The following is a 25,223-nucleotide window of genomic DNA, read 5'->3' as shown; positions in this document are numbered from 1 at the left end:
CTGCTTTTGGATCTAGGCTGCATCTCCGGCCCATGGACAGTGGCATTACCACTCACTGATAGTATCCGCACCTGACAAGGTATTGATGTCCGCCCCTTTGGCCAGTTCAATTTATACGTTTGGAAAGGGTCTTCCAAATCAGTTTCCCCTTATACCCAAGACAACTTGCACATTTCGACAGTCCCTTCAATTGGAAAATCAAAAAGGGCAAATTTGGTCATTTCTTTCAATATTAACAGATCTAAACCAGTCTGTGACAGCCTACTGACAACAGTCTGACGACAAACACTCCAACCGACAACTACACGGCCTGTTGTGCGTGAGCAGTATCGCAATGCTTCATAGACCCTCAGAAAGTCAGATCCTTCTGTCCCTGTACCCAAAAGTACGAAGCGTACAGAGACAGGGAGTGTACCCATTTCAGCACCACCACAGAGGGACAACCAGACAGTTGGACTGAAGAGGTAAGCAACATTTTTACATTCATATGTAACTATAGGCTATCTCGCTAGTAGGGTAGACCAAGTACATGGTTCTTCCCATTTGCATTACCCCACAGAAAGTGACTGAAAACGTGACTTTTCATATTTCTTTTGCTTGTCTACTAAAAAAGTGATGATAAATAATATCTAGTTAATATTCTCCATAATTAGCTTTTGTTCCACTGTACCCATATCAAGAAAGTTACAGTTGGAAGAACAATATGGGACAGTTGAAACACTCACCCGTAATGCAGGAAAGCTGCCTTGAAGGCCACCAATTTTTAGAGCATGGACACAGTTCACACACACAGCACAGTCATCTAAGTTCATCTTAAATGTGATGATGGACTGTTATGGCAGTGCAGATGGAGGATGTGATGATGGACTGTTATGGAGCAGGTAAAGATGGACTCAATGATGGCCGTGTAAAAGTGCACCATCATGGCCTTTGGCAGGTTGAACATCTTCAGCAGCCTCAGGAAGTTCATACTCTGCTGAGCGTCTTTGTTAGGCTCAATTCAGTCCTCAATGTCTATATATTTTCTAACAAAAATACATTTCTATAGACCTAGTGTATGAGACCTTCTCATGTTCATACATACATACATTTTTGGATTTGTCGTTTCCCAGAATTTGTTTGGAGAAATAAATCAGCTGAACAACAGACCTTCAGTGCTCAGGTGGGCTATCTCCCGGGCCTTCAGTGCTCAGGTGGGCTATCTCCCGGGCCTTCAGTGCTCAGGTGGGCTATCTCCCGGGCCTTCAGTGCTCAGGGGGGCTATCTCCCGGGCCTTTCTGTGTGGAGTTTGCATGTTCTCACCTGACGTGGACTCTCCTCCCGCCCCCACACCTCAAGCCTGTGTTATGTTAACACACACTACATTGCACACTGCACATTGCACATCCACTTTTGCACTCCTGCCCTGCTTTTTGTATTGAATTGTAGTACTTATTGTGTTTGTGTAGTACTTACTGTGTTTTTATGTTTTATGTTATGTGTAGTACTTACTGTGTTTGTATGTTTTTATGTTTACTGTATGCACCTATACATCAGAACAAATTCCAGGTAGGTGTAAACCTACTTGGCAATAAATACTATTCTGATTCTGATTCTGATTCTGATTCACAAGGGGTTTCCTCCACTAAGAACCCCAACAGAAAAACATGCAAAAAGAACAGAACGCTCCTGTCCGTCCTTGACCGAGACGGACGGTTCACTTGGTCCCCGGGCGCTGAGGAGCTGCCCACTGCTTCTGGAGGATCCTGGAGGAGGGACGATCCGGGATGGGTTAAAGGCAGAAGTTGAATTCACGGCGACCTCAGGCCTGCGTGTGTGTGTGTGTGTGTGTCCTGTGTCGCCTACATATATAACACGTGTGTGTTGCAGTGAGTCGTTTGTGCAATAAAAAACTGACAGCAGTCAGCCTTGTTTAAAAGTTTTAACATTAGTAAGCTATTTGTATTTTGAAAAATGTTAAGCTTTTTTTTAAATTTGGTTTGTATTTTCCCACCTTGAAGTTTATCGTACCTTTGGTAGCACATACAGTTTGATAAATTACCATTCTTCATTTTTTCGTCATTGTGTAATTTACAACTAATAAATAACATTCGACTTTTATTTTAAAAACGTTACGAATGGCGACCAAATTGTCCTTGTTGTCGCTGGCTTCACGCTGCTTCATAGTATTGTTGGTAGGCTACTTTGGAAAGGATGGCTCAGAGATGAAGCACATGATCGTTTCTCCGTTCCAGTCAGGTGATTGGTCCTAACCAATCATTAATTAGTATTGCTTTCGGGTATACTGATCGTCTACCCTTCCATCGTCTACCGACATGGTCTTTTATTTTGACGATGTCTGCTATCGTCGACCATAGACATAGACGCTGGTTGCCATGGGTTCGGTAGCAAAACAAATATGGCGTCCTTAAACCTATCGAGGACTAGGTAGCTGTTAAGGTTTTTCCCCCCACTATGGCTATGCAATTGAACTTCTGGGGTTGGCTGCAATATGCTTATGTATTTATTCTCGCTATTCTTTCCAAAGGAGCAAACAGCAGCACTGGTAAGTAACTTAGCTTAACGTTTTGTGTGTATTAGCCTATAACACGCCAGGGTGCACCGTATCCACAATACTGATGACTTAACAATACTTCAGAACAACAAAGAGACGCCCTCGTGTTCTTTTCACTGAGGTAGTCAACTGGGCAAATTTCTACGGCGGTGTCTCAAGCCCATGACACCCCAGAAGGCTCAACAGTGGTGTCCGAGAAATCTTCATATACAACTCCGACCCAGTCTAAAGCCCATACACGCTAACATTTTATTCCCAATCTCGAATGGGATGCATGACACCATTGCATTTGTAAAATATACTAGCTACCTCACCTGAAAGATGTTTTCACAAAGAATGAACAAGCTGTCGCAGTTTTGAGAAATCTTTGTTAAAAAGCCCGTGTAAAAGTCTACGGCGACATTTTGCCCCGTCTTGAGGGGAAAGCATTAAAGTAGCAACAAGGAGTTCTGTTCCAAAACTAGCAAGATACCTAAAAGGCATGCAAAAACCTTGCAAACACCACAAACAGCACAGTTGACACTGATAGAAGCTTGCCAACACACTAACTGTAGTATAGCTGGCAATGGCAGCTTTTCTTCCATTTTTGCAGGGTATTCCAGCCTGGTATACAGAACTAGATAGGGCATATCCTGGATGGCTAGTGAGAAAGACACAGGTGTTTATCTCTCCTTCACATGACCATATGCTATCAAAATTAATTTGAGGATGGTACCAAAACTAGTTGCTTACAAAACCTTATTAAAAAATGTTGCAAAGTGTTACTTTAATGCATAGCCTAAGCCATAGCAATTTCAGAATACACTAGCACACCTGAAAGATGGTAGTTCAAGTACATTCATATTCGCATTCAATTCAATTTGAACTGTTACATTACTTTTTGCCATTTTATGTGTAGTTAAAAAAAAGGAAATTGAGTTTTTTTTTAAAATCCATTGGTCAGGCAGCTACCACCACACACTTGACCTTTGTGTAGTGCTAAAGAGCGGGTGTTGCTCAGTGCTCACACAGCAACAATGTAATTATGGATAAACATCCCGAATTTCAACCTGAGGAAGAATCACCTTGGCCATACAAAAACAAACCTAGATTTCTCCCTAGAGTAGCTCCAGTGTGACAATCACACCTCTAAGCTATGAAAGAATAATTTCTTTATGTTGAAAGTAAATTTGAAAGTCAAACAAATTTAAGCACCCATTCTAAGAAAAAACAAACAAACAAACAACCTTTGATAGTGTATTTGTGCAATGGCATTATACTTTCCATTTGAGATTAGGGATGGGTATCGTTTTGGGTTTTTTCCGATACCGGTGCTAAAACGATATTTTTAAAACAATACCGGTGCCTAAACGGTGCCTGAACCGATACTTTAGCACAAAACGATGATTGACGACATAAAAGAAAGGCTTTTTTATTGCCAAGGCGAATTTTTTTCTTCAAATTGAACAATATATTAACTGTTTAAAGTATACTATAAATATAAATAAATACAGAAACTATGAACAATATGTTAACTGTTAACAACAGTTTACAGTATACTTAAATAAATATAAATAAATACAAAACACACACACACTCTGTACACACACTACAGCTTCAAACTTCAGCAATTCTTTTGCAGAAATATGAACATATTTGCCTTCGGAGTCAAAAATGTATTATTTTGTTTGCATTTATTTCATGAAATTTCACCATTTTCTGATTTGTTTATACCTATCTTTTCTATCTTGTTTATCTTGTTATTTAAAGCCACTGGGTACGTGAACTTGTACTGCCCCTTTAAGAGACTAGGTTTAGTCTTCAGTCTGCCTTTGACTCTTGCCTCAGAAAGCCACAGTCCACAGTCACAGGTATCATAATCCATAAATTAGCCGCGTCATTGTTTAAGCCGCGAGGTTCAAAGCGTGGGAAAAAAGTAGCGGCTTATAGTCCGGAAATTACGGTAAACATAAGTATCCCCTGTAATCTTCCACTACAAACACCAGGAAAGTTTAACAACAGGCTAATCATAACAATACAATACTTAATATAAGATTTCTTTGTTTGAGTGTGGTTGTTTAGTGCGATGGGAGTGTATGATCGCTATTGTCTATAAAGGAAGGCATTGCAACAGGAAAATCTCCTTCATCGCGTCCATTCACGCCCCACCTGTCACATCTTTAAGAAACGCTGGTTTAACCTATGCAATGTCAGTGCGCAGCCTCACCTAGATACATTTCCTGCTTGAGAACTATGATCTTCAGGAATTTTCCTTACCTATCTGCACTTCGGTCCTATATTTGCTCAGCAGGATACACACTGGTTTAGCAATTCAGTGGCCCGGGTTAAGGCCCTGTTTACACAAATCGAAAGTTTCAACCAACCAATCAAAACGGTACTTTTTTTTATCTCTTAAACACGGCTCCGTGTCAAGAAATGTCTGCGTACACATGGAACGCTGAAGCGGCTGAAAACACTGTAGTATATCTGCCAGGCCTGTTGGTGGCGCTGTAACGCTGCTACAGACAACTGAAGAAAACGGAGAAGGAGACATGGAAGGATTGTTATTGCTGTTACGAAGTGATAAAAATCCCTATGGAAAAATGAGTTTTCGTGAAATCTGTGATAATAATGTGTAAGCGAAACAATGCCAGTAGAAAACCTAAGCAAACCGTTTGGTGAGTTCAAATATAATTATCAGTCGGTCTGTTGTAACAAATTGTTGGTCTTGTCTTATAAAAATAAAGATGTTGCTACCAATATGCTGAAGCAGACTACATTGTGTCACTTGGCTCACGTGACCGTTGAGCGGAGGCGACTGTTCACTGAAGCATAAATGCAGCAGCCTGAGCGACCATATGTTGGCGACACTGTTTAATATAACTTAACTTTCACCCTTGTTGGCCAGCAGGTTGGCCACTGTGACACTCACCCTCCTAAGCCTCATTTCCATTCTGGGTCTACGGCACAAGTGTAAACTGTGTTGTCTAGACGAGCACAGTCCGGCACCAGACTTGAACTCGCAACCTTGGGCATGGGACCCGGGTGTTCTAGCAAGGACCCTAAAAACCAAGGGTCTCTTAACCCCAATTCATAGTCCAGGCGACAAGTGTCGCTCAACAAAAAAAAGGTAAAAGAGACAGAATTTGTGTCTGCTAGGGTGTTGCAGATTTAAAAAAAAATGTAAAGGTTGCGGACCCTGGATAGCAACTCAAGGTTCTACGTTCTGGAGTGTTGCCATGGTCACAGTGTGCAGCTTATAGCATTAACTCGAATACTTCCTCCCCCTCCTCTAAATCTCTCATATGCACTTTGCGCCGCTGACATATTATCGGTTTTGGGATGAGATGTACTGTAATGTTAGAAAATGTAAGCAAACATTAGCTACGTTGTTATGCAAGAAACTACCGACGTTTTGACGCTGACAGGACTATGAAAGCCTACAGCACTTTTTTGTCGAGCGCCACTTGTCACTTGTTGTGTGGTGTTGAAATAACGTGACACCACAACTAGCCTGGGTCTCGCTGCTTTGACTACTCGCTCTTCCACACTTCACATTCAGCAAAAGAGACAGAGGGACGAATAACATCCCCAATTGAAGTCCTTTTTGCACGGGAACAGACCCTTACTTCACCCACGCCATACCCCCTGCTTCCTACTCAATCATGACAACGTCAAAATGCACACACAGGAATCGCACAAACTAAAAAAGGGAAGCGCAACTCTAGTTGGGACATTCAGGGAAACACACTCAATTCTGTCACATGTAGCTAGACAGCTAGCTAGCTACTATTTGGGAAGAGGAATAGTCTAAATGTTGGTAACAGAAGAGAAACTCAACTCTAGTCTTTGCTGTAGATATCAATATAGATATTTTATCTGAACTTCAACACTGCTAGTGATTTGCTGTAGTTAGCTTCATATTGGGAGTATCACTCACGCTGGGGCGACAGTGGTACAGGAGGTAGAGAAGTCGGTTGCTATTAGAAGGGTTGCTAGTTCGATTCCCTGTCGAAGCGTCCTTGAGCAAGACACTGAACCCTTAATTGCTCCTGATGTGCAGTGTAAATGTAAAATGTGTATACATCCTTGTAAGTTGCTTTGGATAAAAGCGTCTGCTAAATGACTAAATGTAAATGTAAATGTCATTACAATTTACCAACATGGGATGCAGGTGGCTAAATATGATGGAACAGCAACAACTAAGGACCATAGGGCTGTATTTCCTCTGCTTACTCCGCTTGTACTGCAAGAGCTGACTGATGTGGAAATTCCGCCAACCGATTTATTTGATCCTTAGAACATTTTCCGCAGAGGTTCTAAGAGTTTATTTGGAAGTTACATTGTATTTAGCTGGTAGTGTCACCTCCGATAATATAGCAGGTTAAGCAACTTAACATAACCAGGAGGAAGACGTTCTCTTAAATGTGTTCCAACCCAACCTTTTTTGGGGAACTAGGAATTTATTCTGCACATAAATCTATATGTAAATGTTTTATTAAAATGCATACATTAACTGTTTTCCCCCTTAATTTCTTTTGTCATCCTTGCCTTTTTGACAGACAATAAAACATTGATTCCTCATCCAGTTTACCAGCCTCTGGGTTCCTGTCCGTGTGATCTCATTGCAGACATTTGTGATCTGCGTTGCTGCTGTGATATGGTAATGTGACACTTAATTCATTCATTCATTCATTCATTCATTCATTCATTCATTCATTCATTAATTAATTCATTAATCAATCAATCAATCAATTAATTTGTTTATTTGATCAAGAGGGAAAGTGTACATTCATGAACATTAAAATGTAAATGCACCCAATTATAGCCAAAAGGCTAGTTTCCATTGGCAGTCCCCCTGCCAGAGTGAAAAAGGCTATACAACCTTAAAAAAAATAGTAATAATGTATTGTCTGCATTGCTCTTTTTGGTCTGATGCCCACAAACAGAAGAGTACATCCATGTGATGTCATTACTTAAAACAAGAAATGTAATTTTACAGTGTAGGCTCTGACTAAGTGTAGATCTCATTCAAAAGTAGGTTAAGAGCTATTACATCACTTTCCATATTATTTTGATGAAGTAATGAAAATGAAGTTCCCAAACACACATGCCTAAATACCTCCATTCTACCCAAACTCTGGCACACACACGTAACACAGAGAAGGTGGTACATTTCTGATATTGACCCTTGAATTTGTTGCTGCGGATGATCTGCATCATTATTCATTACCATGAAGCTGCCTTGACTTCAACTGTATTTTGATGCCCAGACCACTCAGAACGCACTGCCAGTGGTCATACTGTTGCTCTCTGCTAAGAGACTTTGATGCCATGTCAAAATCTGACCACTTAAAGTTACATCAGATGTATTTTAGTATATGTAAATGCCAAGGACACATGTGCAGACACTGTAAACAGTAACAGTAGCATTCACAACAGTAACACTGTTTAGATGAGCATTGTTGTCAAACATATCAAAATGTTTTACTTGATTAGTCAAATCAAATTGTAATGAATTATGCTTTTTTTCTGGTTGTTGTTGTTAATATTCTAATTTTTCAAATATATTTTGTAAGTTGTTTTGGATAAAATCCATAACCGTATCCATAAAATAGACATTGTGCCTCACACGATTAACATAGGCAATGTCATACAGTGAATACAGACCATAAAATAGACATTGTGTCTCACACGATTAACATAGGCAATGTCATACAGTGAATACAGAGCATGCAACAGTATTTTAGTCAGTACCTTATGACACTGCATTTTTAACTATTACTTCATTCTCTTTCAATATGAATTTCTTGAGACTGAAGATAACATGTTTTTCTCTGCCTACTCTCTCCGTGTCCCCTCAGGACTGTTCCTCTCTTGCCAACCAGTTGTTTGAGTCCCATTGTCTGCCGGGTCCCTTGGGTGGACATGTCAGTCTTGTCCCGGACTACCAGTGCTCTGATCAAACTTCTGAAAACACACCAGGCTGGTTTCACTTTCTGTGTGTCACCTCGCCAGCAGAAAACAATCCACTGCTGGGACTCTATTATAGTGGGAAAACAGAGTAAGCATTCAGTGGGTGTACTGTGTCACCCTATTTTCAGAATAATTTCTGCTTGTAAATGTTAAATAGTGTTGGGTGTTTAAATGCTTTTTGGTTTGTTCCAATAGAGCTCCCAAGGGTTCTTCATCATTTCAAAGTCCAAAGTGGACACTTCCCCTTTCTGTGGCCAGTTATAGACAAGGACACCCCATCTTCACTGCCACAGACAAATATTTGACCATTCCTCAGGTTAGAATTGGTATTGTGTGCTGTATACTCCAGAATCTGTGTGTGTGTGCATGTGTGTGTAGTTTTGGTAGGGGTTGTGTGCTGTATACTCCAGAATCTGTGTGTGTGTGCATGTGTGTGTGTGTGTGTAGTTTTGGTAGGGGTTGTGTGCTGTATACTCCAGAATCTGTGTTTGTGCATGTGTGTGTGTGTGTGTGTAGTTTTGGTAGGGGTTGTGTGCTGTATACTCCAGAATCTGTGTTTGTGCATGTGTGTGTGTGTGTGTGTGTGTGTGTGTGTGTGTGTGTGTGTGTAGTTTTGGTAAGGGTTCTACATATACTTTTTTTGCATGTGTTTTATTCTGGACTGAAGGAAATGATAAATAACAGGTTGAAATCATGCTTCATTAATACATTGAAACATTTAAAAAAAAATGAAATGTTTTTTGAGCTGTAAAGATGACTATTTGTGTGGGTGTACCTTTTGAAACAAAAAACATTTAATTCCGGCTTCTGGGACGGATAAATACAAAAATTCTGCTGTGGATTTTGGATAGAGGCGTGGCAGGCAGGGCGTGATTTATCTATATGACAAATACACTTCCCTTGGCACATTACGCCTATATGTTTCTGTGCTAGCAAGGAAGCATAAGCAAAGCTGTGTGTCTGTACGATGTTTAAATGTATTTAAATGTCAAATCAGAGCATGCTGAATTCATTAGCCTATTCTAGTATTAAACACTCACCTCAGACTTTTTTTATTTTGTATTTTAAATGTAAAGAACAAGACTTAAATTATTTTGTATTGTACTCCTTGTACAATAAATACACTTTCATTGAAACAAATAAACATTTATTGAAACAAAAGTAGAAGTTAATAAAATGATGCCCCAAATTAGGTCATGAACTGATCAAGCCCAAAAAGGTGGCTTGAACTTTAACTTGAAGAGAAGTTATTTTACAGAGAGAGAGAGAAATCTTCATTTTCTTCAAACAATAGATAATACTTTAAGCTCAGTTGATGGTTATCAAAACCAGTATCAAAGATTCCACTTTTCAAATTCAATGTATTATGTACAATGTATAAATATAAATGTATAATGAAAATGTATATAATTCTAATAGTAATATATAATTATTTGATATATATATCAAAATATAGATTGCCCACCTCAAAAGAGATATTAATTGAAGTCTGAGGTGTTATTTGGTTGAAGATGAACTACACCTGGAAAACAGGAGAATAATTTCATGTAACATGACTATATTATTTGTACTCCGTCACATCAAACGTCACAAATGCTCACAGACCATCTCTGAATAACTACTGAATCAAACTCTCAATCAAACGTCACATATGCTCACAGACCATCTCTGAATAACTACTGAATGACTGTAAAAGTAGTTCAACCATGTCTCTGTGAAATGCAAGTCTGATCTCTCTTTTGGTGCAGTTTCCTTTGGTGAATCCAAACCCACACAACCAACAATTGCAAACTAGATTACATTTATTTAGTTACAGTCTCCTCATTTTTATGTTTTCCTCTTCAATGTCATTGCCCAACATGTTGTAAGTGATTGGCAGAGTTGTTGGAAAGCAACAAATTATGTAATTTTGTGAAATTGCCTTTTAGAAGCTTAAAAATATGAGTGTTCCTGGCAATGAGCCACACACACACACACACACATCACAATATTGACTTGTAGCATTTCTAGCATATGTAGTCATAGACGTAGACGTTTATTCCCATCTGCTGACCTGCAGTCTCTCCCATGTGTAGAGGTCCTTGCTTGGCCACTGTATGGAAAATGCACCTGTGGTTTTCCTGGAAAATGTCCAGACTGAATGCATCAGCTTCCCCCTCTCCTGCCCACCCTTCCCAACTGATCTGGCAGTGGATATAAGAGACGGCCACGGAGGTAATTTTTCAATTCAGTACAACAGTCATGGATGGTGATCATATAACGGCTAACCAGTGCTGAGTCAGACCTGATTTCATTCCAAGAAAAAAATATTTCATGTCTGCTTCTTTTGCTTAGGGGTAGTACCTATCATTATAACTGACAAGTTGGTAGCTGATCTGACTCCCTTTGTGTCATGGGCCCCAAATCCCCAAAATGTGAATACTGGATCTGGTCAGTAAAGGATTTTTATGACATTTTGTGGACATCTAAAGTACAGTATATTTAATGAGTTGTTCTCCTGAGTGATTTTGTTGTCATTTGTGTGTTGCTCAGCAGAATCCCATCAGGTTTTGTGTGAGAATGTGACCTTGGCCTTGAATTACACTTTTTATTGGAGAAGAGCAGGCCTTTCTGGCATCACTCTGAAGCGCACCATTGGCCATGTCCATTTGGACCCCCACTGTAAGTCCTACATGTAACACCATTGCTCATTGGGCTTGTGTACCACACAGCTATGTAAGTAGAGCACACAGTCTGGTAGCTGGGTACTTAAAGGGGACATATTATGAAAATTCCACTTTTTTAGTGCTTCTACACGTTAATTTGGGTATCTGGCGTGTCTACCGACCCAAAAACTCTGGAAAAAAACAACTCCCGTGATTTGTTATGGTTCTTGTACGTCAGAAACGTCATGCTTGAGTGACTGCCAATGAGCTTCCTTAACAGTCTCTCGTCACAATGATATGGGCGTCTCTCTTACATGGCCTTGGCCCGCCCCCCCCATCTCATCCCCCCGCCCCCCCTACACTCACTTAGGATATTTGCCAAAGCATTTCACTTCATTTTTGAAAACTTTGGATACACTTGGGAAAGCTAGCTATCAGCATGGAGCAAATTAAGCCCTCAAGATGCCCTGTGGTCGGCTGCACAAATCAGCACAGATCTGTACATAATGTCCGAGCCTCAGAAGAGACAAGAGTGAAATGGATTGAATTCATATTTAATGGTAATGTTCCGGAAAGAATTGGCAAAAGTCTGTTGGTGTGCGCAAGCCATTTTGAATTGGACTGTTTTACCAATCTGGGCCAATATAACGCTGGACTGGCAACAAGATTGACCTTGCAAGCAGGATCGGTACCATCTATTTGTCGCAGTACAGACGAGGGAATTGTAAGTATCTTTCAAAAAAAATATTTTGACCGTTTAGACAATAGTGTGGGCGGTTAAAGACGTTGCCAATGTTAGAGGGCTTGGGGGATGTTAGATAGCATTGTTGCGTTTTGGGGAAATGTGTAGCCTACTTGGGGAACTGTATATAGCTCTTGCAGTTTATTATTATTTATTATTATACGGATCAATAATATAATATAATATATTATATTGATTTATATATTATGGATTGATTTCATATATGAAAGCAATCTTCCTGCAAGAGTTGGCAAATATCTGTGCGCTAACCACTTTGAATTGTGTTTTGTCAACCTGGGCCAATATAACGCTGGACTCGCTGGAAGGTTGATATTGAAAGGGGGGTCGGTGCCATCTATCCGTCGCAGGACTGAAGACGAGGGAAATGTAAGTATTTTTGTTTTTAAATAATTCTGGTATTTGCTTCTTTTAGACATGTTGTGTGGTGGTTAGCGACGTTAGCATGTTGTAGGGGGACTGATTCAAACAGCGATTTATCAACCGTGTTATTTTAGTGGTGGTTAATTGATACAATCGTGAATAAGTGCTGTGTCTTATCAAAACTAATCTCCTGAGCAAGCAAGAGTGCCAATATGGGCTAACAAGTTGTAGCTAAAACCCATATAAAGGAGCTATACAGCTCGCTAGCTATTAGCACACTAGCTTGCTCAGGAGAGTTTAGCAGAGAAGACACCGCGATTATTCACGATTGTATCAATTGTACATCTAGGTTTCTTTGGCGTCTGTTGTCATATCCAACAGCACAACATATCCCGGGCATTTTGAACTTTCTGTGGGTTGTGGCCGTAAACAGCTTGCTAGCTATTAGCACTGTAGATTGCTCAAGAGAGTATCATAGCTAAGATAATCCATGAATTGAGGATTTCATGCAGCCATTAACGGCGCCTGGGCTGTTCACGAACATCCTCCTCCTTCTCAAACGCCTAAGCTAAAGCAAGTAAATGCATTTTATTCACCATAGTAACTAGCTAATAATAGTAGTTGATAACCAACGGATAATAATGTATCGCTAAAATGTATGATTTCCGTTGATAAGGTTAGAGAATTCTCGCACTAAAAAAGCGCTGAAGACAGCGCTTTTTTCTAATTAAAAAGAAGTCAGGCGTGAACACGGCTGTTCCATGCTTACATGAACAGCAGTTAGTTTGAATGTAATTTTGCTAAGAGACACTTTTTTTTGCGGTGTGTTTGTATGCAGCTAGTGTGTGAGACCTCTGAGCCAGCTTGTGTATAGCAATCCCTAAGGATTTTTACAATGATGGGCGTCATTCATAAACGACTTGATAAGCAGCTTAGACTCACCTGCAGTTACCAAAACAGTTTGTCACTGTGGGGCATTTGAGGGTTTTGTGTATAATACAGCACAAGTTAAAAATACTCTTCACTGTATGATTATTTCATAATGATTCATGAGAAAAATGCCGGGTTGGTAGTATGCCAATGTTATTGTACCTACTCTTCTGTGTTGTGAAACTGATATTAGGTGTAATGGAATACAACATTTCTTCAAATGCTAGTGATGTATTTGCTTTTAGTTCATGTTGTATGCATGGCAGTGCAAGGATAATGGTCAGTGAGATGACATTTTAATTTGTTTAGCTTTTATTTACAGTATGGAGTATTTTCCTTTTACTACATTCAGGAAAAAAACATGCATAACATTGCTTTTGTTCTTTAGGAAGAACATCTGGACATTGTCCTAGGCTACAGCATGTGGCCTGTCAGACAGATCCTCCAAAGATGCATATCTGGAGCACCAGAAGAAGGGCAGGACCACTCGGATTTTTCGTCCCAGAAAGCCCCAAAACCAGCTAACAAAGATTTTGTACGCCAAAGACCTGTAACGTCTGAGCAAAGTTTACATTGTATTGAGAGAATAAATGGTGACACACATCTGTTGAATCTTCCTTTGTAAACAGTATGGCTACTGATGGCACAACCAATGTTTTTTTTTTAATTATTACCCATGTACTAGCCAGTACATTTAATAACTATGCTTAAAAAGTCTATAGACACAGTTTTGGTATGTAACATGTCAACAGGTACAAGGCCCGGATGATTAACCATGCATGCATGTTAGTTGGTTTGGAAGCTGCAGTAGTCTTCTTGTTACCTTGAATATTGAAAGTGTAAGTATCATGGAATATAAAACAGAAGATGACTGCATAATTACAATGCCATTCACAAAGAATTCTACTTGTGGGATCTTCCTGCAGCATACATTCTCAGGCTCTGTAGGCATTTGCTCACACTTGGCACAAATACACCTGTATAGATAGAAGAGTTTTAAAAAGTGACAACATTGCAGGTAAAGTGTATTTGAATGTTGTGTTACAGTTACAGACATAAGTCGACAAATACAACAATATAATGAGAAAACAAGGTTTGAATGAGGTAAATACGTTATGTTCTACACCTGCTTGGTCCATTAATGTTTTCAGATAATACTTTACTTTACAGCTGGAGCTTAACTTGTGTATTTTGCTATGCACCACTTGAGAAAAATTATTAAACAGGATACATAAAAATTCAAACAGTCCAGCCATCAAAAGCAAGCTAAGTCCCACATGGTAGATCCTGCAAGCCATCTGGTTGAATTATTGAAAAATTGTATTCTGACAGAACACTGAAGAGAAGGGTGTATTTGTTTGGCTGTTGCTCGTGTAGCAGGCATAATGGCGTCCCCATTACCTGCATTTATATAAACACTTTTCACAAACAGTAACTTCCATAAACACACTGTATTTGTTACATACTCGTACATGCACACACTATTTACTAGCATTGCGATGCTCTCGACACCGACAACAGACCATATTTCCTTAGCCAAAGTAAAAAATAAAAAAACAAATGTAGAATTGACAAAATTTACTTACCATTCAGAAACGTCCTGTTGTACCCTAAATTCTTGAACTTGTTTGGGAGCCTCTTCTTGTTCAGGGTCTGAACAATCTACGTCTCAATCTCGTTTCCAGTGGCCATATTTTTCGTTTCAAACATTTCAAAGAGTAGCCCAAAACCACGGAGGAGGGGGGAGGGGGAGGGGGGAGGGGTTAGCTGGCTCATTAGCATAGGAGCTCAAAACAGCTTGTTTGAGAGAAGGGTTGTATTAAGCAGGGTAAAAGAGCACAGTTTATAATGATCCTTGTGGTATTTTGACCAAACTATGTTACAGACATTTCATTAAGACCCCAAGGAACCATATCAACTTGTGGTAAAATGGGCATACGATGGGTCCTTTAAATGGATTAGTAGAATGACTCCTATCTTCTCTTCCAGGCATTGTTATGTTCTGATATTTTCAAGTATCAATCATTCAATCAATCAATTTGTTTATTTGATCAAGAGGGACAGTGTACATTCATGAACATTAAAATGTAAATGCACCCAATTATAGCCAAAAGGCTAGTTTCCATTTGCAGTCCCCCTGCAAAGTACTGATCATTTATAGGTACAAATTGACAGTGATGACGGCGCTCCATGGTTATGGGGGTTTAACTTTTGCAACAGCTTGCAAAGTGCTTATTTATGAGTTTGGCAAGTTGTACCCCGTCTAATTCAATTCAATTAAATTGTATATTAGCGCCATAACAATACAATTGTCTCTAGGCGCTTTACAGAGCCCAGAGCCTGAACCCCCTTAGTGCAAGCACAATGGCAACAATGGTTTCACTTGCTGTTCACATGATGATTTCTGTGTGATTCTGAACATGTGAACACCAGGTTATATCTTACTTCAGTTTAACATTGATTTGTCAAATGCCATAGAAACAGCACATTTCCATGGCACAGTACAAGAACAGGTCTGAGCAGAATGTCCAAAATATCACAAAACAAGAGAGAGTCTGGAACTCTTCCTCTACATAAACAGTGAAGGAAACTTCGCTCATTCACAACAACATTACATCTATTGTTGAATATCTTGAAAAATTGTCGTCTATATTGTGACTGTTTGTCTATTGTCTTCAACATCATGATTTTGCATTAACTGCCACACATATGTTTTTCTATTAATGTTCTATTATATTTAGTGTCATTGATCACCAAGATCTCTGCAACATTTGTGAATGGAGATATTGCAGCTCAACCTCACTCTGGAATGACAGGTTAGTTGTCTTGTGGTGGCTCTAACATGTAATGTAACCTATTAGTCCAGTACATTCAAACACAAAGTTCTTCTAAATGTCTTTGACTTTTTAGGTTATCTAGTGGGAAGACCTGTCATTGGTGGTGTTGTGATGTCACCACCCATGGTCATACAGAGAGCCACCTTGAAGTCATGGCATTCAGGTAGTTTGGGTTTGACCATTTCATATGAGGTTTAAGTACAGGAAATAACTATAGATACAATTAAACCAAAATAAATAAACTGAAAGAAACATTGGTATATGTATAATAGAATTTAATTCAATTCAATTTTATTTATATAGCGCCAGAACAATGTAATTGTCTCAAGGCGCTTTACAGAGCCCAGAGCCTGGACCCCCTTAGAGCAAGCACAATGGCAACAGGGGCAAGGAAAAACTCCCTGTTAATCAGGAAGGAACCTTATGCAGAGCCACGGCACATAAGGGGGGACCCATCTGCTTGAGGTCGGCCGGGAAGAGATAGGAAGGGGGGATGGGGGAGGGTTGTGTGGCAGGAGGGGAAAGGAAACAACAAGTGTTGTACACAGCATGCATTTGGTAGATGTACATAATATATATACAAACATCATTTGATATATACATGATGCATACAAAAACAGCTTTGTGGGTATACAGTGTGCTCATAGGGTTACTGTTACAGGGGTAAGGAGAGTAGGAACAGAAAAACATGTCGGTGGTGGCAATAATATATATTGCATATAAATGCTAGCATGGGGCATGGGGTAGAGTAAGTGTGCATGTGGGCCGATCCCATAGCGAAGATAGTCTAGACTTGGAGAGAAAGAGAGACGGAGTGAGTGGGTAGAGTTTGGCTGGCCATATGCGTAGATGAGGAATAGTGGTGGTGAGGAGCAATGTTTCCACATCCATCAGCAATTGGATCATGCTGTAAGGGAGAGAGAACCTTTTTGTTAGTAGACATCGATTCAAGAAACAGCATAAGGAGATCTACAGCATTCAATGTGAGACCGCACTTTTATCCCATTGATGTTTGTATCCCCTTCATATTGCCAATTCCTGAATATACTGTAGATAAGCTCATGAAGATGTTGCAACGTTTCTATTATTGATGTGGAAAATAAGATTTTTGTATCAGAGCAGTGTCCATTGTGATGGAGATTATTAGGTGAACTGACCCAGATTTGACAAACCCACAAAAATCCGCTTCTTTTTTTGGTCTCTCCTCAGGTGAAGATGGGCTCTGTGAGTCTGCTGACCTGAGGCCTGTGATGTTTGGGCTCAACTCTACCTCTGGCTGCATGTTACCTGTTAGCCTGGAGAACTTCACTGAATGTAGAAGGCTGAGGTAGGTTAGCCTTAACACCAAACAATGCAAGATTCATTTACACGGGTAGTTACACGGGTAGTTACACGGGTAGTTACACGGGTAGTTACATGGGTAGTTCGGTTGGTTCACTGTACCTCTGGGCTAAATCCAATAATCAAAGGGGCAAGTTTCACTCTAACCAGAAAAAGAAACAAGTGAAAACATAGTAAACTTTCCTACGTCATTCTAACAGGCTCGGGTTAATCCTTTGCTTAAGAAAGTTTCATTTAACCCTTCTGGGATGAAGAATTAAAGACCTGTCTCCCTTCTTCCTTTTTTGTCAAAGATTCTCGAAAAGATTGTCTTCAAGCAAGTGTCTGATTTCCTCTCTCAGAATAATTTTCTAGAACCTAAGCAGTCTGGTTTTAAGAGTGGTCATTCTACTTAAACTGCTCTTTTATTTGTGACTGAAGCATTGAGAGTAGCTTTTGCCCAGTCATCAGACATCAGTTCTCTCTAATCTGGGAATTTCAGGGAAAATACTCAGTTGGATTGAATCGTACCTCAGTTGACGTTTATTCAGTGCGTCATGGCTGGGATAACCATCAAAATTTCACTAACTCTCCACTGGTGTACTTCAGGGATTGGTACTTGGGCCCCTCCCTTTGTTCTATTTACATGTATTCCCATGGGATCTCCTATCACTGTGGACGACACTCAACCTGTCTTTCCCCCAGGATGACTCCACAATATCGGCTCACATTTCTGCATGCATCATTGATATTTCAGCTTGGACAATGGATCTTCACCATCTTTTGAAAACTGAGTTCTCGATCCCCAGTCAACCCGGCTTTTCCACAAAATATTAACATCCAGCTTGGTTCATCTTCATTGACCCCAACTAAATATGCATGAAACATGGGAATTGTATTTGATGACTATCTTGTCTCATGGTCTTGTCAGTTCACACTCAGACCCTATCTCACACAATATGCTACACAATTGTTAAACACTTATTGTGCAGGCCCTGGTTACGTATGTCTAAACTAGACTATTGCAATGCAATTTTGTTGCAGATGATTGGTCTTTGATCAACCAAAGAGGACACATGCAAACTCCTCTGCTGGTTACCCTTCACTGGCTCCTTGTAGCTGTTAGAACTGAATTTAAATCCCTCACTCTGGCCTATAGGATAGCCGCTGGATTGGCACCTGCCTGTTGAAATGCTATGATTCAGCTCTATTTCCCCTGAAGACCCCTTCGCTCCTCTGATGACCGTTTGGTGTCTTCGCCGTCTCTCCGCAGCAAGAGATCACAGTCAAAACTCACCTATTTAGTCATCTGTCTAATTAGTTAATTTGCTTGAGGTCTACTCTATAGTCATAGTTAGGTATTTGGCATTGTTGTTATTGTTATTATTATTAATAATAATATTAATAACAATAATAATAGTAATAATTGGTACCCTAATATTGATTCTTAAATAATTTTTCATTAGGCTTATTTCTATTCCTGCCTTTTTTTATTTGATATGTTTTCTAATGTCTTTTTAATGTTTTGTAAGTCACTTTGGACAAAAGTATCTGCTAAATACTGTAACCATAACCATAACATTTAGTTAAAACTGTGTGTGAGATAAGGTTTTCTTCACAAAGCACCAATCAATTGTTTAATCCCAGAAAGATGGCCATATGCCATCGCCAAGACCGTTGAACCAGATTTTCTTGTTCGTTTGTCAATATATTAATTTATTTTTGTGTTTACTTTTTTCGTAGAGATGCTGTCCAAACCATTTTAACATCATTAGTGACATCTACGCTCATTGCCAGGAATGGAAATCCTAACTTCTACAGCCTGGCTGACTGGGTGAATGTTACCAGTGAGTAACGTCAAATACAGTGGATGTCAAAACAGATGTAAAGTATAATGTATGTAATGGATAACGGCCTTCAAGGTGTCCCATTATATGAAAATATTGGACAAGGTGGAGGTAAAGAACTCTCCGCCAAGTCCAATATTTACATACACCTCCAAGGCCGTTACCCCGCAGGTTGTCACACATGTATTTAGGCATGCATTTATAGCCTATTTTTGGTTCAGTACAAAAAGTGTTTAGTTTGTAGTACTACTTTTTTTTGTCACAGACATGGATAACGCTGGATACTTTGCTAGGTTACAATTCATTGCATTGTTGCTAAACCCGAATAATTTAGCTTGCTAGTTGTTTCTGATTCTATACTTGCAAGTTTGCCAGCTTGCTAGTGACAGATAACATGTTATTTAACCTCGGAATTCATCGTGTTTACACTACTCGGCAAAATGAGAGAACACATTTATTTTGTTCATTCATTTGCTTGCCTGACTACACACTCACTGTAGTAGCCTCTTTCGATGGCTTTTCAGTCAACTTTTCAATCAATGGTTGTTATAGTTACCAAGTTTAAAGTATTGAACAGAGCATTGATATAGGACGGGGATTAAATGTTTTGACTGGATCTACTGCATAGGTGTCCCATTATGCAGTCACCTGTCAGCCAATCAGAAAGGAGTATTTCTCATTACTGGGGTACAAGTAGTACGATTGGGACATAAGGTGCTTGTGTTATTAATATGTGCCTCTAAATGTTTATTTTCGTTTGTAATGACATTTTTTTTTTTTTTTTAAGAAATTAACGTCAGATCAGATGTATAGTATACAGAAGTTGAATGCAAAAGTTTGGATATCCGTGAGCAAAGAACATTTTCTTTTGAATAAAAAAAATAATTGAACTCAATTAATACCAGTACCTTGCAACTTAACGAAAGAGCTCACCTGAATGAACTTTAGGTAAAGGGTTTACATGTGCTTATAAGCAATTTACAAACAAATGTAAAGGTGATTTTTAGGACCACTAGTATTTAAATGAATATATAAAGATGAGCTTAGAGGAAATAAACTGGTTCCAGTAGTTTCTATCATTAATAGCCATCTGCAACATTAGTTTTATCTTGGCTGTATATGTAAATGTATTTACTGGAACATTGTTGAATAAAAGTATTTTACTGTCATTCTAATCACTCCCCTGTCTTTTCCATTAGGTGTTGTACAGAATTACAGCACATCTTTAAACCCTGGCTACCCTGGTCTGTGTGAGGGTGTGCCCTCGCAACTCCACATTATCATCCACTGCAGTGCTGGACCACAGACAGAGATAACAGCTGTAGAAATCCAGTACGTCTCATGACACATGACAATAACTAATTAGGAACCATTTTTCTGCATGTAGCTTGTGATGTACCACCTCATTAACTGTTGACATTATGAGCCTGTGCCACTCAGTGTTCTTCCTAATTCAACCCTCATATTTCAACTTCCTTTCCATTTACAAATGTCATTGCTACTATATACAACAATATTGCCATTGTTGTTGTCAATTTTATAATACCAAATTTCAAATGATACTTTATGTTAAATGCCAGCCAAAACTTCACGTTCAGGTTTGACCAGCATAGTTATAAAACATTAATGTGGTGTGATGCTGACTGAACTAATTGACTGAATTGAATGAATTGGACTAATACAAATTATAATTTAAATTCTGTATTGTATCTCCATATGTCTATGTGTCAGATTTACATGCATACGTGTCTTTTCTTTACAGTCAAAAAACAACAACATGGAGGTTACAGTGTGAAGTTGGAACTCACTGCCAGAGTCTGAATACAACTCAGTCTTTTCCTCTCACCTCCTCTGTCACCTTCAGTGAAGAAAGGGTGCCCAGTGTTCCTCCCAAAACAAGGTGATTAGGGCCTGTCATCAGTACGCTTGTGTTCGATAGCACTGTGACCCTTTCACCGCAACTCAGTCCCTTACTCAGCCTAAGTTTGGATTTTCAATTTGGAGATAATAATAGTATTTACAGTAACAGTTACCACAACAATAGCAAGTACAGGTTGAAGGTCTTTGGGGTTCTCATTGATAGAGGTTGGCTGCATTAACCCCTGGGAGTTTGGGGCTAGATTCACTCCCTCTTGCAGCATTAACCCCTGGGAGTTTGGGCCTACATAATATAGATAGGGCCTGTCAAGATCCACAAGTAGCCTACTCATGTACAACTATGAAAAAATAATCTAAACATGTTTGACTGCGTTCTCTTTTCAACATTCTGTAATGTGCAGCTGTTTTTAGGTGCAAGTTCTTGTAGTTCATGTAGATTATCACAAGGGCATTACAAAACCCACCACGGTCAGTTTTGCTCAACTTCACATCAGCCCATTTTATTTTCACTTCAGCCGCGGTGCGCCCCTCTCCTGACACCACGGTGACCTCACCTGTTATCTCGTCCCATGCCTCTCTTTTTGGGGAGGCCTTGTACCCCGTATTGACACTACTGTTATAAGATGTCACACTTATGTTCTACTCCTTGCAACAGTACCTCCACCTCTGTACCAGTGAAGTTAGGTCTGCGTTTACTGGCCGGTGCACCACCGTTCGCTTTCCGTGCTGACATGATTTTGATCAGTCTCAAGTTGCTTTCGCGTTTCCTGTGGATTCGGTGTGCACACTGTCCTGTGGTTGCATGCCCTTATAAGGAGCTGGCGGGGCGTTTATCTATGCAAATTCAGGTGTACGTGAACGCGCGTTCAATTTAGGAATCAGCATTCCTCATTCGGGGGAGAGAACAGTCGAGAACACTTTGGCGTTTAAGAACACATTTCCACACGTTCATGAATCCAGCGGGGATCTTTCTTAGGGTTGGTCTTACGAAGTTCGTCAGAAGAAAATGTTCCAGAATAAGGTCCATTGTTGGGGAGTAGTGAACTACATGTAATGTTAGTACTATTGTCACAGTACTATTCTCATTCTCCTTACCCAATGAGAACAATACTGTTCTCTCATGCAGCAGTTCTATCTAAATCTGTTTTATTCCACAGGTTTCAGATTACCTTTACAGAATTTGATTGTGCCAGGAATGATGTCTGTTGGCCAGAACTGCTATTTCCTTTCACTAAATACTACACAGGTGAGACAGGATTCAGCACTTATGATTTGCTTACAAAAAGAGATTTGCATTGTATTTGTGTAAGGGGACTTTTTTTGTTTTTTACATACAGTGTCTTGCAAACGTATTCAATCCGTCATCATCAAAAGTCATCACCGTTTTCTGGTTTACAAAAGATACTTACACATATTTTCCTAATCAGTATTTTCACTGTGAACACTTATGTGGTATATTTCTAAAGGCTAAATACGTTATTTGTCTCCTAAAATTGAAAAGAACTAAATAACTTAAATATTCTGCTTGCATAAGTATTCAACCCCTATACATTACTGCATGCTAGAGAACCCCTGCTGCTATAGCAGCCTGAAGTCTTTTGAAGTGACAAAGTGCCAGCTTTGCACATTGGTCTTCAGTGTGTTCTACACGTCTAGGCAGAATTGCTATAGATCATCTAGGTTGGAGGGACGATGCTCCTGGACTATAGTGCCATATATTGATCAGGATTTTGATCAGGGTTTTGACCTGAGCCCCTGTAGAATATTCACTTTACTTTGAGCCACTCCAATGTTGCTTTAGCCTTGTGCCTTGGGTAATTGCCCTACTGGTAGGTAAACCCTCTCCCAAGACTTAGTTTTTCAACAATTTGCAACAGGTTTTCTTGTGATATTGTGTAGAATTAGTTTCCCTGTTTCTGCAGATGAGACATATCCCCACAGCATCATGTTACCACTGCCCCATATTTCACTATAGGGATGGTGTATTAACATCACATGTAGTGCTTTGAAGATTGGCCAAAAAGCTCTAATAGTGCTCAACTGGACATTTAAACATTTTCTTGCCGTCTTTTCCTCATCTGTGACTAATTTGCCATCTGTCTGAATCTGGAACTCAAAAGCACAGGGGCGTGAATACTTGCAAGTATCATATTAGGTCTTAATGTATTTATCTTTAACGTTTGCAGACAAATAACTTATTTTGCCTCCACTGGGCTCTCATTTGAAAGGGCAACAAGGCATCTGTCATCTTAAGTCATATGCCGTCTAAAACCCATTCATCTGAATTCCTTCTTTTTTTCAGGTGAGCCTTTTTCACAGGCCTTGGTTAAGAGCATCACTTTAGTATTCCTCTTCATCATTGCTTCTCTGCTGGGATCTCCATGGAGGCAGATCAGGCAGGCATGGAGCAATACAGCATTTTAAACTAATAAATAGATATTCACAATAGGACATTTTAGAGAGGGGCCACTGGTACATTGTTTTTTGTACGTACATTTTCTATAAAACTAGTCCTGTTTGTTTTTGGTAAAGACAATGTTATTTTGGTTTTCACTGTACTGTATGTACGTATATGTATGTATAATTATGTGTACAGGATCCAACAATGTAATAGAACATATGTTTCAAGGTCTTTTCCATTTGTTGGTGAACAATGGATTTCTGTGTAAAAATTGGTTTATAATTTCTGTTCTGCAAGAATAAAAGCAGTAGGATGTCCAGAATCTGCATGCATTTTAAAGAGACTATAGAAACAGCTATCTTGTGCAATAAGGTTCATTACCCCTCAGATGGTAAAACGGATAGTTTGTGGAATGTGGAATGTAATTGGACAATGGTGTCAATACCAATCTGTTTGGAAAGTTAGAATCAGAAAAGTGTTATCAACTTCTTAAAAATAACACCCCCTTTATGCAGACCAGAGGAAACCACTACTCTGTTTATGTCTATGGAAATATGAAATATGAAATACTACCCTCCTTTCCCTGTGTGGTCAGGTAAATACATTTTGGTCATGAACCTAAACCCTTCTGATTCATTAAGTCTAATTTAGCTATTTTTCGATTTTCTTACTTTAAAGAAAACTTTTCTTTCAGGTTTGCAACTAGCTGAAATGCTGGTCAGTTGCAATGTTCGATCTTGCTTGTTCGATAACTGCCTGTTACCAAATGACTACATAGGCTATGTAACTACAGAGACAGTAAATAAAGTAATCTATTCAATTCAATTCAATTCAGTTTTATTTATATAGCGCCAAAACAGTAAAATTGTCTCAAGGCGCTTTACAGAGCCCAGAGCCTGGACCCCCTTAGAGCAAGCGCAATGGCAACAGGGGCAGGGGAAAACTCCCTGTAAGTAAAAAAAATCCCCAATCTAGTAGCCTGTCATTCATCAGGACCTTAAGTGAGATTGAAAGGTTTTTTATTTATTTATTTATTTATTTTACAGCAAAGTACTCTCTGTTCAGAGCACTTTCGTTCTCCCGTTTATAGTTCTAAAATAATGTCTCCAGTATAGTGGCAATTAAGATGGGCCTTAAGTGAGAAGGGCAGCGGTTTCTCTGTCTACAAAAGAGATTGTTCTGTAAAAGATTAATTTTGTTTTCACTGTTCATTAAATATGTTTTGTTGCTAACACGGGCTACTGAAATAATGTTAAATAATGTGAAAACCACAGCAATGATAACACGGGGTGGTTTTAACTGTGCTGGGCTTGTATCAATTCAACCCAACATAGTTAATCATTTCACAATGACAATTTAACAGTTTTGCAACATGCACTGATGTCTGACTGACTTCAAACAAATGGCAAGTGGCTTGTCTTCACAGCATACATGCAAATAACTATTATTCTCCACTCTTCCCTTTCCCTTTTGGCATATTCGATTAGAGACATGAAATATTGGTTCTGGCCATTCATTGGCCTTCTTCCCCGTGAAAACAACCAACAGCTACACAGGCAAAATTAAAGTCATCCATGAATATCCTCCCTCAACCTTGCCTTACACCGTAGCAAAAAAGAATAAACCGAATGAATAGATAGGATTAGTGCTTTGCCCATACCTGATGTTATGTTAGGCCTAAATTTCAGGAGCTTCGGCTAATTTGCAGGAACTAGCATGAATCGATGAATTAT

General features: G+C 39.4%; 1 protein-coding gene and 1 long non-coding RNA gene across 3 annotated transcripts; both read left to right on the top strand.

Moving 5' to 3' along the window:
* Window positions 1-2,349: 2,349 nt before the first annotated feature.
* tctn2 (tectonic family member 2) lies at window positions 2,350-24,722 on the top strand. 2 transcript variants are annotated; one of them, XM_031570036.2, is made up of 15 exons: window positions 2,350-2,545; window positions 7,096-7,196; window positions 8,398-8,597; window positions 8,705-8,825; window positions 10,585-10,723; window positions 10,844-10,939; window positions 11,045-11,170; window positions 15,949-16,023; window positions 16,118-16,207; window positions 17,254-17,371; window positions 19,108-19,211; window positions 20,411-20,543; window positions 20,974-21,111; window positions 22,247-22,335; window positions 23,392-24,722. In XM_031570036.2, exons 1-15 carry the CDS (start codon window positions 2,455-2,457, stop codon window positions 23,511-23,513), a joined length of 1,743 nt encoding a protein of 580 aa, XP_031425896.1. In that variant the 5' UTR covers window positions 2,350-2,454; the 3' UTR covers window positions 23,514-24,722. The 2 variants fall into 2 exon arrangements, with proteins under 2 accessions (XP_031425896.1, XP_012679054.2); XM_012823600.3 differs by having other exon boundaries at window positions 11,042-11,170.
* Window positions 11,512-14,768, top strand: LOC116221047. Its single transcript, XR_004163982.2, has 2 exons — window positions 11,512-12,283; window positions 13,596-14,768. It is a non-coding gene; the product is annotated as an uncharacterized LOC116221047 (long non-coding RNA).
* Window positions 24,723-25,223: the final 501 nt, after the last annotated feature.

This window comes from Clupea harengus, chromosome 7, assembly GCF_900700415.2.
Source record: "Clupea harengus chromosome 7, Ch_v2.0.2, whole genome shotgun sequence".
NCBI classification, from domain to species: domain Eukaryota; kingdom Metazoa; phylum Chordata; class Actinopteri; order Clupeiformes; family Clupeidae; genus Clupea; species Clupea harengus.
Note: the sequence above shows the minus strand (reverse complement) of the source record. Positions and strands in the feature narration are given on the sequence as shown.